The 14,357-nt window shown below is 40.2% G+C and overlaps 1 protein-coding gene across 2 annotated transcripts in view; it reads left to right on the top strand.

Moving 5' to 3' along the window:
* Nucleotides 1-14,357, top strand: part of AUH (AU RNA binding methylglutaconyl-CoA hydratase) — a 396,720-nt gene that overhangs the window by 369,402 nt on the left and 12,961 nt on the right. For both annotated transcript variants that reach the window (XM_077299923.1, XM_077299922.1), the window contains 2 exons: nt 6,827-6,877; nt 9,003-9,050. In XM_077299923.1, the coding sequence (XP_077156038.1) occupies nt 6,827-6,877; nt 9,003-9,050 (99 nt within the window). The remainder of the gene's footprint in view (nt 1-6,826; nt 6,878-9,002; nt 9,051-14,357) is intronic.

Raw genomic sequence — 14,357 nt, 5'->3', positions numbered from 1 at the left:
TTAATTTGCCTCCAACACTTTTCCTTTAATTTTTTCCCCATCATGTAGATAGGGGCAAAATTGGTGAATTGGAAAGCGCGGGGTTAAAATTTCACCTCACAACATAGCTTTGACTCTCTTGGGGTACAGACGTGTGACTGTGCAAAATTTTGTGCCTGTAGCTGCGACGCCTCCAACACTTTTCCTTTCACTTTTTCCCCATTATGTAGATAGGGGCAAAATTGTTTGGTGAACTGGAAAGCGCGGGGTTAAAATTTCACCTCACAACATAGCCAATGACGCTCTCGGGGTCCAGACGTGTGACTGTGCAAAATTTTGTGGCTGTAGCTGCGACGGTTCAGATGCCAATCCCGGACATACATACACACATACATACACACATTCAGCTTTATATATTAGATTTCACAAAATTTCTGCCAAGCACCGCATCATCCCGCACTTAAATATCAGTTAATTTCAGCCTGCCTTACTACCACATCTTGGTAATTCTTATTCAGTAAAATTACTGAATGTTATATATATATATATACTAGCACTTGTGATATTCACCTGTTCCCGTTCCACCACTGCCCGAAGCTCTGTCTTCTGCATTCTCTGCAGTGACTGTTCAGGCAGAGGGCGGCACGCACACTAAACACGTCATCGCTCCTTCTGACCTGAACAGTCTCAGCCAGAGGACGCGGACGACAGAGCGGCGTGCAGTGGTGGAACGGGAAAAGGTTTATATCAGATTGCTCACCCTCCCGGCGCGGTCCATGGCAGCTTCTCACTGACAGATGGTCTCCGGCAGCTTGTTCTGGTGTTCAGCGGTCACATCGTACCGCTCATTAAAGTAATGCATATGCGGCTCCACCCCTATGGGAGTGGAGTCGCGTCCATATTCATTACTTTAATGAGCGGTACCACGTGACCGCTGAGTACAGGAAGAGCTGCAGGCACCGGATAAACAGGGACATGCAAAGGGGCACCGGAGAAGCAGGGACATGCAGAGATGCGCCGGGACCAGGTGAGTATGATTGACAGCTGTCACTCCCCCAGAGTAAACATGTTTTCTTTTCGCATTTCACCTCTCTAATGCAGAGATATTAGCTATCAAATATTAACTTTAGTTAAGTCCAAGTGGGTGTTATTAGAACAGCACATAACCTTAGATAAAATTTCCACACTTCTGAGCTGTGAAATATATCTTCACTTCTGATGTAGGCTGCACACTCCAGTGGGCAGGACCTGTGGACTAGTCATGTGACCCTGATGACCATCACAGGTTCTTTTGCACTTCTGTTTCTCTGTGCTAATGACTGGTTTGCGCCCTACAGGAGGAAGACATACACACCCCCAGGGAAAACTATGTTACACCCACTTGCGCTTAACTAAATTTAACTTGGGTGCCAAATATTTGATTGCTCACATATCTCCAAAACGGAGAGCAGAATTATGGCTGAACATACCAGGCAAATCACATGCTAAAAGAACAATAATGTCTCATATTTGGCTACTGAAACCCCTAGGCATGTTACACCGACATAAGGAAAGTTTAATGTTACTGTGGTCATCATGGAGTAGATGGAAGGATAATGCTTCCATCAACTAAATTCAATCAACCAAGAGATGATTGCTAACCTTCTCCCCGCCCCCCATTTAACCATTTTCTATAGGTGTGTACCATGTAACTGTACCAGTGTCTTGTATAAAATGCTATATGACAACAATATTGTATGTGAAATACATTTTGTTTTAAATAATTCCATCGTAATCCCTTTCATCCTTTATGTCTGATAGTTAGATTGATATATTTTTGTGTGATAAGAATAATGTGCTTGGTATAAAAGCACAATATGAATAAAAGATGTTGTTTAATTCTTTATTTTATATCCTACTAGCTGTACTACCCGGCTTCGCCCGGGTTAATGACTGCTGTTAGCAAAATAGAATGTGTTAACAAAAATTTATTCTGCACACAAAAACCACAAAACAAATAGATAGAAATGTAATTATTAAAAGGCAAAAACTAAGCAAATAGAAGCATTTCACAACATATATTAGCTTTGTTATACTGAGAATGTCTTTGTTGCCTATATTAACCAATCAGAGCTCAGGTTAATTAACTGTAGCAAAATAGAAGCTGAGCTGTGATTGGTTGCTATTGGCAGCCTGATAAATCCCCAGCCAACAGGAAGCCCTCCCCCCTGGCAGTATATATTAGCTCACACATACACATAATAGACAGGTCATGTGACTGACAGCTGCCGTATTTCCTATATGGTACATTTGTTGCTCTTGTAGTTTACTTATTAATCAGATTTTTATTTTTGAAGGACAATACCAGACTTGTGTGTGTTTTAGGGCGAGTTTTATGTGTCAAGTTGTGTGTGTTGAGTTGCGTGTGGCGACATGCATGTAGCGACTTTTGTGAGATGAGTTTTGTGTGGCGACATGCGTGTAGCAACATTTTGTGTGTTGAGTTGCATGTGACAGGTTAGTGTAGCAAGTTGTGTGCAGCAAGATTTGTGCATGGCGAGTTTTGCGCGTGGCGAGTTTTATGTGTGGTGCATTTTGAGTATGTGCAAGTTTTGTGTGAGGCAACTTTTGCATGTGGTGCAACTTTTGTACATGTGGCAATTTTTCTGTGTGTGCAAGTTTTGCATGAGGTGAGTTTTCCATGAGGTGAGTTTTGCACGTGTGGCGAGTTTTGCGTGAGCCTAGTTTTGCATATGGCGAGTTTTGCATGTAGCGAGTTTTGAGTGGTGACTTTTGTGTTTCGACTTTTATGTGGCGAGGTTGGTGTGTGTGTGTGGTGAAATGTGTGCTGAGGGTGGTATATGTGTTCAAGCACGTGGTAGTGTGTGGCGCATTTTGTGTTTGTGTTCATATCCCCGTGTGTGGTGAGTATCCCATGTCGGGGCCCCACCTTAGCAACTGTACGGTATATACTCTTTGTCGCCATCGCTCTCATTCTTTAAGTCCTCATTGTTCACATCTGGCAGCTGTCAATTTTCCTCCAACACTTTTCCCTTCACTTTTTCCCCATTATGTAGATAGGAGCAAAATTGTTTGGTGAATTGGAACGCGCGGGGTTAAAATTTCACCTCACAACATAGCCTATGACGCTCTCGGGGTCCAGACGTGTGACTGTGCAAAATTTTGTGGCTGTAGCTGCGACGGTACAGATGCCAATCCCGGACATACACACATACATACATACACACATTCAGCTTTATATATTAGATATACCTGTATGTAATCTCCTGTATATAGTATATACCTGTGTGTCATCTCACCTATATATAGTATATATCTGTGTGTCATCTCCTGTATATAGTATATACCTGTATGTCATCTCCTCCTATACATAGCATATACCTGTGTCATCTCCTCCTGTATATACTATATACCTGTAGGTAATCTGCTCCTGTATATAGTATATACCTGTGTGTCATCTCCTCCTGTATATAGTATATACCTGTATGTCATCTCCTCCTGTATGTAGTATGTACCTGTATGTCATCTCCTCCTCTATATAGTATATACCTGTGTGTCATCTCTCCTGTATATAGTATATATCTGTGTGTCATCTCCTCCTGTATATAGTATATACCTGTGTGTCATCTCCCCTGTAAATAGTATATACCTGTGTGTCATCTCCTGTATATAGTATATAGCTGTATGCCATCTCCTCCTGTATTAGCCCTCGTTCACACGTTATTTGGTCAGTATTTTTACCTCAGTATTTGTAAGCTAAAATGGCAGCCTGATAAATCCCCAGCCAACAGTAAGCCCACCCCCTGGCAGTATATATTAGCTCACACATACACATAATAGACTGGTCATGTGACTGACAGCTGCCGGATTCCTATATGGTACATTTGTTGCTCTTGTAGTTTGTCTGCTTATTAATCAGATTTTTATTTTTGAAGGATACCAGACTTGTGTGTGTTTTAGGGCGAGTTTCGTGTGTCAAGTTGTGTGTGTTGAGTTGCGTGTGGCGACATGCATGTAGGGACTTTTGTGAGATGAGTTTTGTGTGGCGACATGCGTGTAGCAACTTTTTGTGTGTCGAGTTGCATGTGACAGGTTAGTGTAGCAAGTTGTGTGCAGCAAGTTTTGCGCATGGCGAGTTTTGCGCGTGGCGAGTTTTATGTGTGGTGCCTTTTGAGTATGTGCAAGTTTTGTGTGAGGCAACTTTTGCATGTGTTGCAACTTTTGTGCATGTGGCAATTTTTCTGCGTGTGGCAATTTTTCTGCGTGTGCAAGTTTTGCGTGTGGCGAGTTTTGCACGTGTGGCGAGTTTTGCATGTGGAGAGTTTTGCGCGTGGCGAGTTTTGAGCGGCGACTTTTGTGTTTCTACTTTTATGTGGCGAGGTTGGTGTATGTGTGGTGAAATGTGCACTGAGGGTGGTATATGTGTTCGAGCACGTGGTAGTGTGTGGCGCATTTTGTGTGTGTGTTCATATCCCCGTGGTGGTGTGATTATCCCATGTTGGGGCCCCACCTTAGCAACTGTACAGTATATACTCTTTGGTGCCATCGCTGTCATTCTTTAAGTCCCCCTTGTTCACATCTGGCAGCTGTTAATTTGCCTCCAACACTTTTCCTTTCATTTTTTCCCCATTATGTAGATAGGGGCAAAATTGTTTGGTGACTTGGAAAGCGCGGGGTTAAAATTTCACCTCACAATATAGCTTTGACGCTCTCAGGGTCCAGACGTGTGACTGTGCAAAATTTTGTGCCTGTAGCTGCGACGCCTCCAACACTTTTCCTTTCACTTTTTCCCCATTATGTAGATAGGGGCAAAATTGTTTGGTGAATTGGAAAGCGCGGGGTTAAAATTTCACCTCACAACATAGCCTATGACGCTCTCGGGGTCCAGACGTGTGACTGTGCAAAATTTTGTGGCTGTAGCTGCTACGGTTCAGATGCCAATCCCGGACATACATACATACATACATACATACACACACACACACATTCAGCTTTATATATTAGATATATATATATATATATATATATATATATATATATATATATATATATTTGTGCTCAAAAGTTTACATATCCCAGCCGAATTTTTGCTTTCTTGACCTTTTTTCAGAGAATATGAATGATAACACCAAAACTTTTTCTCCACTCATGGTTAGTGGTTGGGTGAAGTCATTTCTTGTCAAACTACTGTGTTTTCTCTTTTTAAATCATAATTACAACCCAAAACATCCAAATGACGCTAATCAAAAGTTAACATACTCCATTTCTTATTTCCGTGTATTGCCCTCTCGAACGTCAATGACAGCTTGAAGTATTTTGTGGTAGTTGTGGATGAGGTTCTTTATTTTGTCAGATGGTAAAGCTGCCCACTCTTCTTGGCAAAAAGCCTCCAGTTCCTGTAAATTCCTGAGCTGTCTGGCATGAATTGCACGCTTGAGATCTCCCCAGAGTGGCTCAATGATATTGAAGTCAGTAGACTGAGATGGCAACTCCAGAACCTTCACTTTGCTCTGCTGTAGCCAAAGGCAGGTCGACTTGGCCTTGTGTTTTGGATCATTGTCATGTTGGAATGTCCAAGTACATCCCATGCTCAGCTTCTGGGCTGATGAGTGCAAATTTGCCTCCAGTATTTGCTGATAATGTGCTGCATTCATCTTTCCTTCAACATTGACCGTTATAGCTCGTATATCCCCATAACATCAGCGATCCACCTCCATGCTTTACAGTAAGAGTGGTGTTCCTTTCATTGTAGGCCTTGTTGACCTCTCTCCTAATGTAACGTTTATGACTGTGGCCAAAAAGTTCAATTTTGGTCTCATCACTCCAAATTACCTTGTTCCAGAAGTTTTGAGGCTTGTCTCTGTGCTGTTTTGCATTTTGTAGGTGAGATACTTTGTGGCATTTGCGCAGTAATGGCTTTCTTCTGGTGACTCGACCATGCAGCCCATTTTTCTTCTATTGCCTCCTTATTGTGCATCTTGAAACAGCCACACCGCTAGTTTTCAGAGAGTTCTGTATTTCAGTTGATGTCATTTGTGGGTTTTTCTTTTCATTCCGAACCATTTTCCTGGCAGTTGTGGATGACATTTTTGTTGATGTACCTGACTGTGGTTTTGTTTTTACAGAGCCCCTGATTTTCCATTTGTTAATCACAGTTTGAACGCTGCTGACTGGTATTATCAATTTCTTGGATATCTTTTTGTATCCCTTTCCTGTTTGATACAGTTGAATTACCTTTTCCCGTAGACCCTTTGACAATTATTTTGCTTTCCTATGACTCACAATCTAGAAATGTCAGTGGCTGGATGAAAGATGCAAGAATCTTTCTGGATCCCAGAAACTTACTCAGCTTTTATGCACACACACTGATAACAAGCAAACAGGTCACAGGTGAGGATGTTACCATTCAAACCCATTTGTGTCAACTTCTGTGCATGTTATCAGGCCAATATCACCAGGGTATGTGAACTTTTGATCAGGGTCATTTGGATGTTTTGGGTTGACATTATGATTTAAAAAGAGAAAACACAGTAGTTTGACAATAAATGGCTTCACCCAACCACTAACCATGAGTGGAGCAAAAGTTGTGGTGTTATAATAATAATAATAATAATCTTTATTTATATAGCGCCAACATATTCCGCAGCGCTTTACAGTGTTATCATTCATATTCTCTAAAAAAAAAAAAAAAAAAAACTAAGAAAGCAAAAATTCTGCCGGGTATGTAAACTTTTGAGCACAACTGTGTGTATATATTTATAGATCCTATATTTTCATAGTAAATAAATGCTCTAATCCTATTTTCCCAATAACCTTTTCTTTTATTCTTCTTTTTCTGGAATCCTAGGGACCAATTGCAATGAGAATGGCTAAATTGGCGATCAACCAAGGCATTGAGGTGTGTTCTTGCAATATATTATTGTGTAAAGTTTGAATCAGCCTCCTAACTTTCTTAATTGATTACTTTAATTGGCTTTTGACCAGGTATGTTGCTTCATGCAATGTTATGTTCATGTTTTATCCTATTTTTTTTCTTCCAAAAACACTTTCATGAATCACCCCCTAAGTGTGTTATTAAACGTTTTGTGTTCTCTTTATATATCTACATGTGATTATTGAAGCCAAAACCAGAATTTGCTTAAAATCATAAATAGTATCTCTTTAGGCTGTATTCACACATCTGTTGTAAACGTCTGCATGCTGTCACATGGACCCATAGCGTTTCATTAATCCATACTTATCTATTGTGGATCTGCGTGTCCGATTAATGAGACTCGGAGCATGTCCTTTTCTCATCTGTTATTCAATGTATGCAAAAAAGAGGGAAAGGCCGCTCACCTTCACAGTAGACTCCATGCAAGGAAATCTGCAGTGCTGCAGCCCAGGAACCATTTGAAAAAATGAAAAAGATTCAGCGTGGTTATCTATAATAAAATTGTGACTTTTAAGGATTGCTAATTAAGACTTCTAATTTTATTGAAGATGACCAAGCTGAATCTTTTTCATTTTTTTTATGTTATTCAATGTATGTTTCATTATATTTTAACTGATCAATTGTTAAGCATTAATAGATAAAATAAAACAGTCTATCTTTAGTGAAAACAACCGGATGAGAAAAAGTGATGCAAAACTGATGACACGAGAGAAAAACAGTCCGTTTTACACAGATGTAAAAACGGAAACAGATATGTGATTGTACCCTTAAAGAGAACCTGTCAGCAGGATTTTGCTAAGTAAACTACAGGGATTGTCATGTTGCCACAGTTACACTGATTAAAATGATACCTGCTGTGAAGAAATCAGCCTTGGGGTTCTTGTGTAATCAGTGTTAGAAGTTTTTAGTTAATGAGATGCTCGTGCTTCGAGGCGGAACTGTAGGCAGAGTCTTATCTTGGTGCTCTAGGCCAGAGAAACCAGGGAAAGACCTGCCCACAGGCCGCCCCAAAGCACGAAGTCTTTCTCTGCAATGAGGAACATGTTTGTGCTTCGGGGAGGGCCTGTGAGCAGTTCTTTCCTTGGTTTCTCTGCCCTAGAGCACCAAGAAAAGACTGTGCCTACAGTCCCGCCCCAGTTCACGGGCTGTAACTACTTGTAAACTGTGTGTAAATGACAGATAATGGCTCAATGTAAAAGTTCATGTTAAAATCGCATTGCAAATGGATTACATTCACATGTAAAATGGATGTCATTCTCATACTAGGTGATAAAAATCGCATTATACTCACATGAAAATCGCATGAAACTTGTCCCACTTTTCTGGACTGATATCGGACAGTTTTTTTTTTATTTTGTTTTTTTTTTTAATTGTGATGAGTATGAGCCCTAAAGCCATAACTAAATAGGATTCTAAAGGCAGATACAGTATAAAGCGAACGTGTCAGCAGGATTTTGCTAAGTAAACTACAGGCATTGTCATGTTTCTACTCTTACACAGATTTAAATGATACCTGCTGTGAAGAAATTTTTCTTGTGGTTCGGACCTTTTTTTAAGGGTATGAGCCCTTAGTGTTCTAATCACCGGCTTGCCTATCATATTCTTTAGAGAATGCTTGTTCCAGGCAAGCCAGCACAGTCAGGCACCAAGGAGGAAGATGGCAGAGTATGCAAAACCAGTGGGCATAATGGTGTCCTGAGCCTCTTGGCCACACCAAGGGTGCACCGAGCAGTCTAAAAAGCATGTTTAATTAAACATCAGTTTCTGCAAAATGGAGGCAGCAATTTGAACACTAAAGGCCATTCTCAGAATATTCTAAATTTAATATTATACCGGGATGCTTTCAAAAAAGGTGACACAGCTCTCATGGATTTTCAAAAGACCTCATCGGGTCTAAGATGTATCTAACAATATGTATGTAATTTATATTGTAAAATAATGTCACTAATATTTATTGAACAGATTGTTTTTTTGCACAGATAACATATCATATTTTAAACCTCAGTCAAAACCCTGAACTTCTAATAAGATCATATAGCACTTTGCTGTACAAGATACACATTAATCCTGTAATGCTTTCTAATTGCAGGTGGATTTGGCAACAGGCTTAGCCATAGAAGAAGCATGCTATGCACAGGTATGCATTTGTACTCGATCACATGACTTTGTTACATTACCTTTTCATGACCTTTGATGTACATTTATGTGAAAAATCGTGTCCCTGCCTTTGATGGCGAGGTGCCGATAGGTTGCCATGACAGCTGGGGGCCTGCTGATGACCCCGGTGCCAGTCATTACGATAATCTTGTGAATGGTATCCACACAAACATCAGCTCAGGGTGCAAAAAATAAGCCATCACACTGCCCCATTTTCCGAAAAATTAAAACTACAGGCATCAGAAAATGGTAACATGAGCAAAATTTTCTTTTCTTTCAAATTTCCAAATTTTTTTCCGCCATTGAAATAAACTCTAATTATTTAGTCCTGCTTCTGTCTCAAATTCACGTGCTGATTCTTGCAGTTTAATCCTTTGCTTGCGATTTACGGGTGCCAACATGTTCCTATGTCAGCTGGGGGCCTACCAATGGCCCCGTACATGGCTGCTATTTTACTACTATTAGACTCCACCTAAGTCATGGTCTAATTGAATGCCTGTCAGTTTTTATATGAGCGATCATGCTCATTGAAGTTCAAGTTACCTAGTGGAATTAAAATAAAAAGTGAAAAACATAATAAAATGTCTAAAATATATATAAATGAAAAAAACACAAAAAAATGTTTTCCCATTTAAAAATGCTTTATAATATAAAAATAAAAGAAAGTAAAAAAAAAAAAAAAAAAAAAGACCCACACATAATTGGTATTACTGCATAATGGCTGGGTCTATTTAATTAAAACTTGTTTTAATTTGCACGTAGAAATTTTGAAAAAAAAAAAAAACAATGCCAGAATTAACGTCTTTGCTCGTCCCACCTCTCTGTGTGTACTCAAGAAAATAAAGGGAACACTTAAAAACAATACAATGTAACTCCAAGTCCATCACACTTCTGTGAAATCAGCCTGCCCAGTTATGAAGCAACATTCATTATGAATCAATTTCTCCTGCTGTTGTGTAAATGGAATATAGTCAAAAGGTAGAAATGATGAACAATTAGCAAGACAGCCCCTATAAACCAGTGGTTCTTCAGGGGGTGACCTCAGACAGTTTCTCTGTTTATCCTTTTTGGCTGCTGTTCTGGTTATTTTTGCACTTCGTCATTACCCTCACCCCTAGAGGTTCTGTTCAGTAGCATGAGGCAGTGTCTACAACCCACAGAAGTTGTTCAGGTAGTACAGCTCATCCAGGATGGCACATCAAGGCAAGCTGTGGCAAGATATCTGTCAGCACAGTGTCCAGAGCATGGAATAGATACAGGAGACAGGGCAGTACCCCCAGGAGACATGGAGGGGGCCATAGGAGGGCAACAACGCAGCAGCAGGACCACTACCTCCTTCTTTGTGCAAGGAGGAACAGTAGGAGCAGTGCCAGAGTCCTGGAAAATGACCTCCAGCAGGCCACTAACATCCATGTGTCTGCTCAAACTGTCAGAAGCAGCCTCCATGAGGATGGTATGAGGGCTTGACGTCCACAAGTGGGTGTGGTGCTTAAAGCCCAACACCATGCAGGGCGATTGGCATTTGCCAGGGAACATCAAGATTGGCAGATTTGACATTGGCGACCTATGAGAACAGGTTCAAAATGAGCACATGTGACAGACGTGACAGAGTCTGTATATCTTCTGTGTAGCCACATAACCCCTGATGAACCCCCGTTATACCTATGGGGGGGAAACGCGTCGGGTGGTGCTCGGGAGACTGATGTCCAGCGCTTGATGTGACATAGGCATTTACTCAGCGGTGCCCAAAGTTTTTCCACAAGCTGACAGATGAGTATCAAAACCGTGCCAATATATATATTTTTTTTGACAGCGGTGATGATTGTGTCCCTGTATAGTAAGCATTGCCTCTTTGGGGACCCCAAGTTTGTGGGACTTATTGGATATATTCCTTTGTAATATGCATTCTGTGGTAGTAGCATTATCTACTGCTCTATGAATGTGATATGAGCACCTGCTTATTGAAATCAATATTATACATTGACTAAAGTGCTGGTTTCATCAGGTTGTCGCTATCTTGGGTTGATGGAGTTGTTACTGTCATTATCATCAATATCAGAGTGTTATTTCTATCTGCACATTTATTAACCCTGTACTCCAGTACCCAGGTAGCCGAACATATGTTTTATCTGAACAATATTGATATTATTACATCTCATACACCAATTTATTTTTTGATTCCTCTTTTTTTTGTGTGGAGGCATATCCTGTTCCATTTTTTGGACGTCTAATGTACAAAAAAAAAAAAAATTTCTTCTTGTACGTATACAAAAGATATTTTGTTAATATTTGGTTTTTGGGTTTTTTCTATTTTTTGTTATTTTTGGTGTTTGGGTGTTTTGGGACATTTCTTTATTTTCTTCTCCCTATTTAGGGGTTTTGTAGGGTTCCTAGGGTTAGTCGACGTCGAGTGGGGGCGCCTACCGCTTCACATTAGGGCGCCTACCCCCACTGCCAGGCAGTATTTTTCCGATAGGGATTTCCAGTGTCTTTCTAGGGTTCCTTAATTAGGGAATACTAGGGCAAGACGACGTTGAGTGGGGGCGCCAACCGCAGCAAATTAGGGTGCCAACCCCCACTGCTAGGCAGTATTAAGCGTAGGTATCCCCTAGGACCTTATAGGTACACAATTTGTTGCCTTTTTTAATCCTTTATAATTATCTATGGAAAGAGTTTTTTAGTGATTACTAATAAAGGTTAGATTTTAGGGATCCTGGTTTTGTTTAGGTGTTGCTATCATATGCAGGTGCACTGGGTCCTGGGTTCCTTCTGATGCACGCCAATGCTAGGCCTCATGTCAGTGTTTCAGTAGTTCTTGCATGATGAAGGCATTGATGCTATGTACTAGCCTACTCTTTCCCCAGACCTGAGTCCAATCAAGCACATCTGGCATGTCATATCTCTTTCCATTCACCAACGTCACGTTGTGCCACAGACTGTAGAAAGGAACAGCATCCAGTCCAGGTGATGAAAAAGAAAAAAGCCTTTATTCCGCCATGGCAAAATAAATGCTTTTTCTTTTTGATCACCTGGACTGAATGCTGTTCCTTTCTATTGTTTGTATCACTTTGTCTATTTGGGTCATTGAACGTGCATCTTGGGACTGACGTGCTATCGGCTGTTTTTTCTTTGTTGCGCCACAGACTGTCCAGGAGTTGGCGGATGCTTTAATCCAGGTCTGGGAAGTGACCCCTCAGGAGAACATCTGCCTCATCAGGAGCATGCCCAGGTGTTGTAGGGAGGTCATACAGGCATGTGGAGGCCACAGACACTACCGAGCATCATTTCCTTGTCTTAAGGCATTTCCAATGAAGTTGGACCAGCCTGTAATTTGATTTTTCACTTTGATTTTAAGTATCATTCCAAATCCAGACCTCCATATTAATTTTGATTTTCATTGATCATTTTTAGGTTTTATTGTTCTCCACACATTCCACTATGTAATGAATAAAGATTTGCAACTGTAATATTTCATTCAGTGATATCTAGGATGTGGGATTTTAGTGTTACCTTTATTTTAGTGTATATACTGTGTCTATCCGAGTTTCTTGAAGATGAAGAGAAAAAAGTTTCTCCAACTTCTCCATGAAGTCAGTCCATAAAAATAAGACTGCACTTGTATGTCATCTGAGTAAGGTCCGATATTTTTCTTTCACAGACCCTCAGACATGAATGGGCTAGTGCTAGCTGACTATAGGATGCAAATCGCGCATGCTGCAACTTTTTTCCTCTGACCACTCAGTTTGAGGAAATAATCGGACATGCTCACAGCCCCATAAAACAAAAGGGGCACGAATACTATCCGTCAAAACTACAGATAGCACTCGTCCAATTAAAACAGTTGTCCGAATGAGTCCTAATTAATGACTAGCAGAATAACTATGCCATGATATGCGTACTGCACATTGAATGGTGCTATCTTTATAATGCAACATACTATGATGGATTTGCTCTTTTGTTTTACTCCTCTCGCCAAGGAAGAGTTAATAAAAGTTGGTGTTAAAGCTCTTTGTAACTCAAAAATTTGCTATTCAAACATATGACTCCCACAAAAAAAGAAACGCCTCCTCAAACTGCTACATTGATAGAAAAAAAAATCTGGAAAAAAAAAGGAATAAATAAATTGGTCATTGTTGAGTCCTCTTCCGTCCCTGGCTTCCTGGATGTAGGGATCCAAGTAAATGACACGCAGCACAAAGGTTGTGTGGTCATAAACAGGGTTAGCCCTGGAGCACGCCTGCCTCACTGGGCGCTGCCCCTTCTTTATATAGTAAAAAGTTAGGCATTTTACAGACATGCGCACAAGCGCTCATATTTCACAATCACTTACAAAGCAAATCTATTCTAGTGAAAAGTTACAATATCTGGTATGTGGATGAAAGGCTACAATTTCAAGGAGAAATGCGCGCGTGATTACTTTCCATAAAAGAAAATGTCAAGTTTGCTCAAATTTCTTGTTGTAAACCAGATTTCTCAGGAGGAAGACAAGATGGATTCTTTGGTTCAGTCTGATCTCCACAATTCCCCCCTTTGACATATTCTTTTATAATCTATTACAAATTCTTGCATAAAGTCTATGCATTTTCTTCTTTATACAGCAGTATACTAATATATAAAAACAAAAATTAGTTCGACAATAATAATTAGAATCACTAAAAGATAACATAAAAACTTTATACTCTTGCATCTATTACACAAAATTTATCGGTGCATACTGAGATACCCTTGAGCACAATCTTGAATAATACATATATGATTACAATAATCATAACTATATGTATAATGCTCTGCATAATCCCAGCAACCCACCCACCAATCCCTCTGAACCAGTTGGCTGGGTTGAGAAAAGAAAAGGTATCTGACCACCAGCTATCCTTATTCTGGTCATTGTCTTTGTCATACTGATCTCTGAGTCGTTGTACGTCCTTTAATTTAAATGTCATACTCATAGTACTATTCGGGTCTATATAATGACAGCAGGTGGGTCCAATGATTTGACACATACCCCCTTGTGAGGCAGTTAGGTAATCCAATACCAGGGTATGTTGATTGACGACTATTATAAGCTGATTCTGTACAGCTATACTAGTGTTTAGTATATCCAATATATCCCAGATCTGATCATCTAGGTAATCTGTGGCTCTAACTAATTTATCCCACATTTGTGTTAACATAGGATAAATAAAAATGGTACTAACAATTTTGTTGGGAATTCCCATTTGTACTATATGTGGCCTCCCCGAGGGGCGTGGTGAGTTATCTGTAGCTCTTTTATACAGTGTGTGCT

Source organism: Ranitomeya variabilis, chromosome 1 (genome assembly GCF_051348905.1).
Source record: "Ranitomeya variabilis isolate aRanVar5 chromosome 1, aRanVar5.hap1, whole genome shotgun sequence".
Taxonomy (NCBI): domain Eukaryota; kingdom Metazoa; phylum Chordata; class Amphibia; order Anura; family Dendrobatidae; genus Ranitomeya; species Ranitomeya variabilis.
This window is presented reverse-complemented; position numbering and strand designations above follow the sequence as displayed.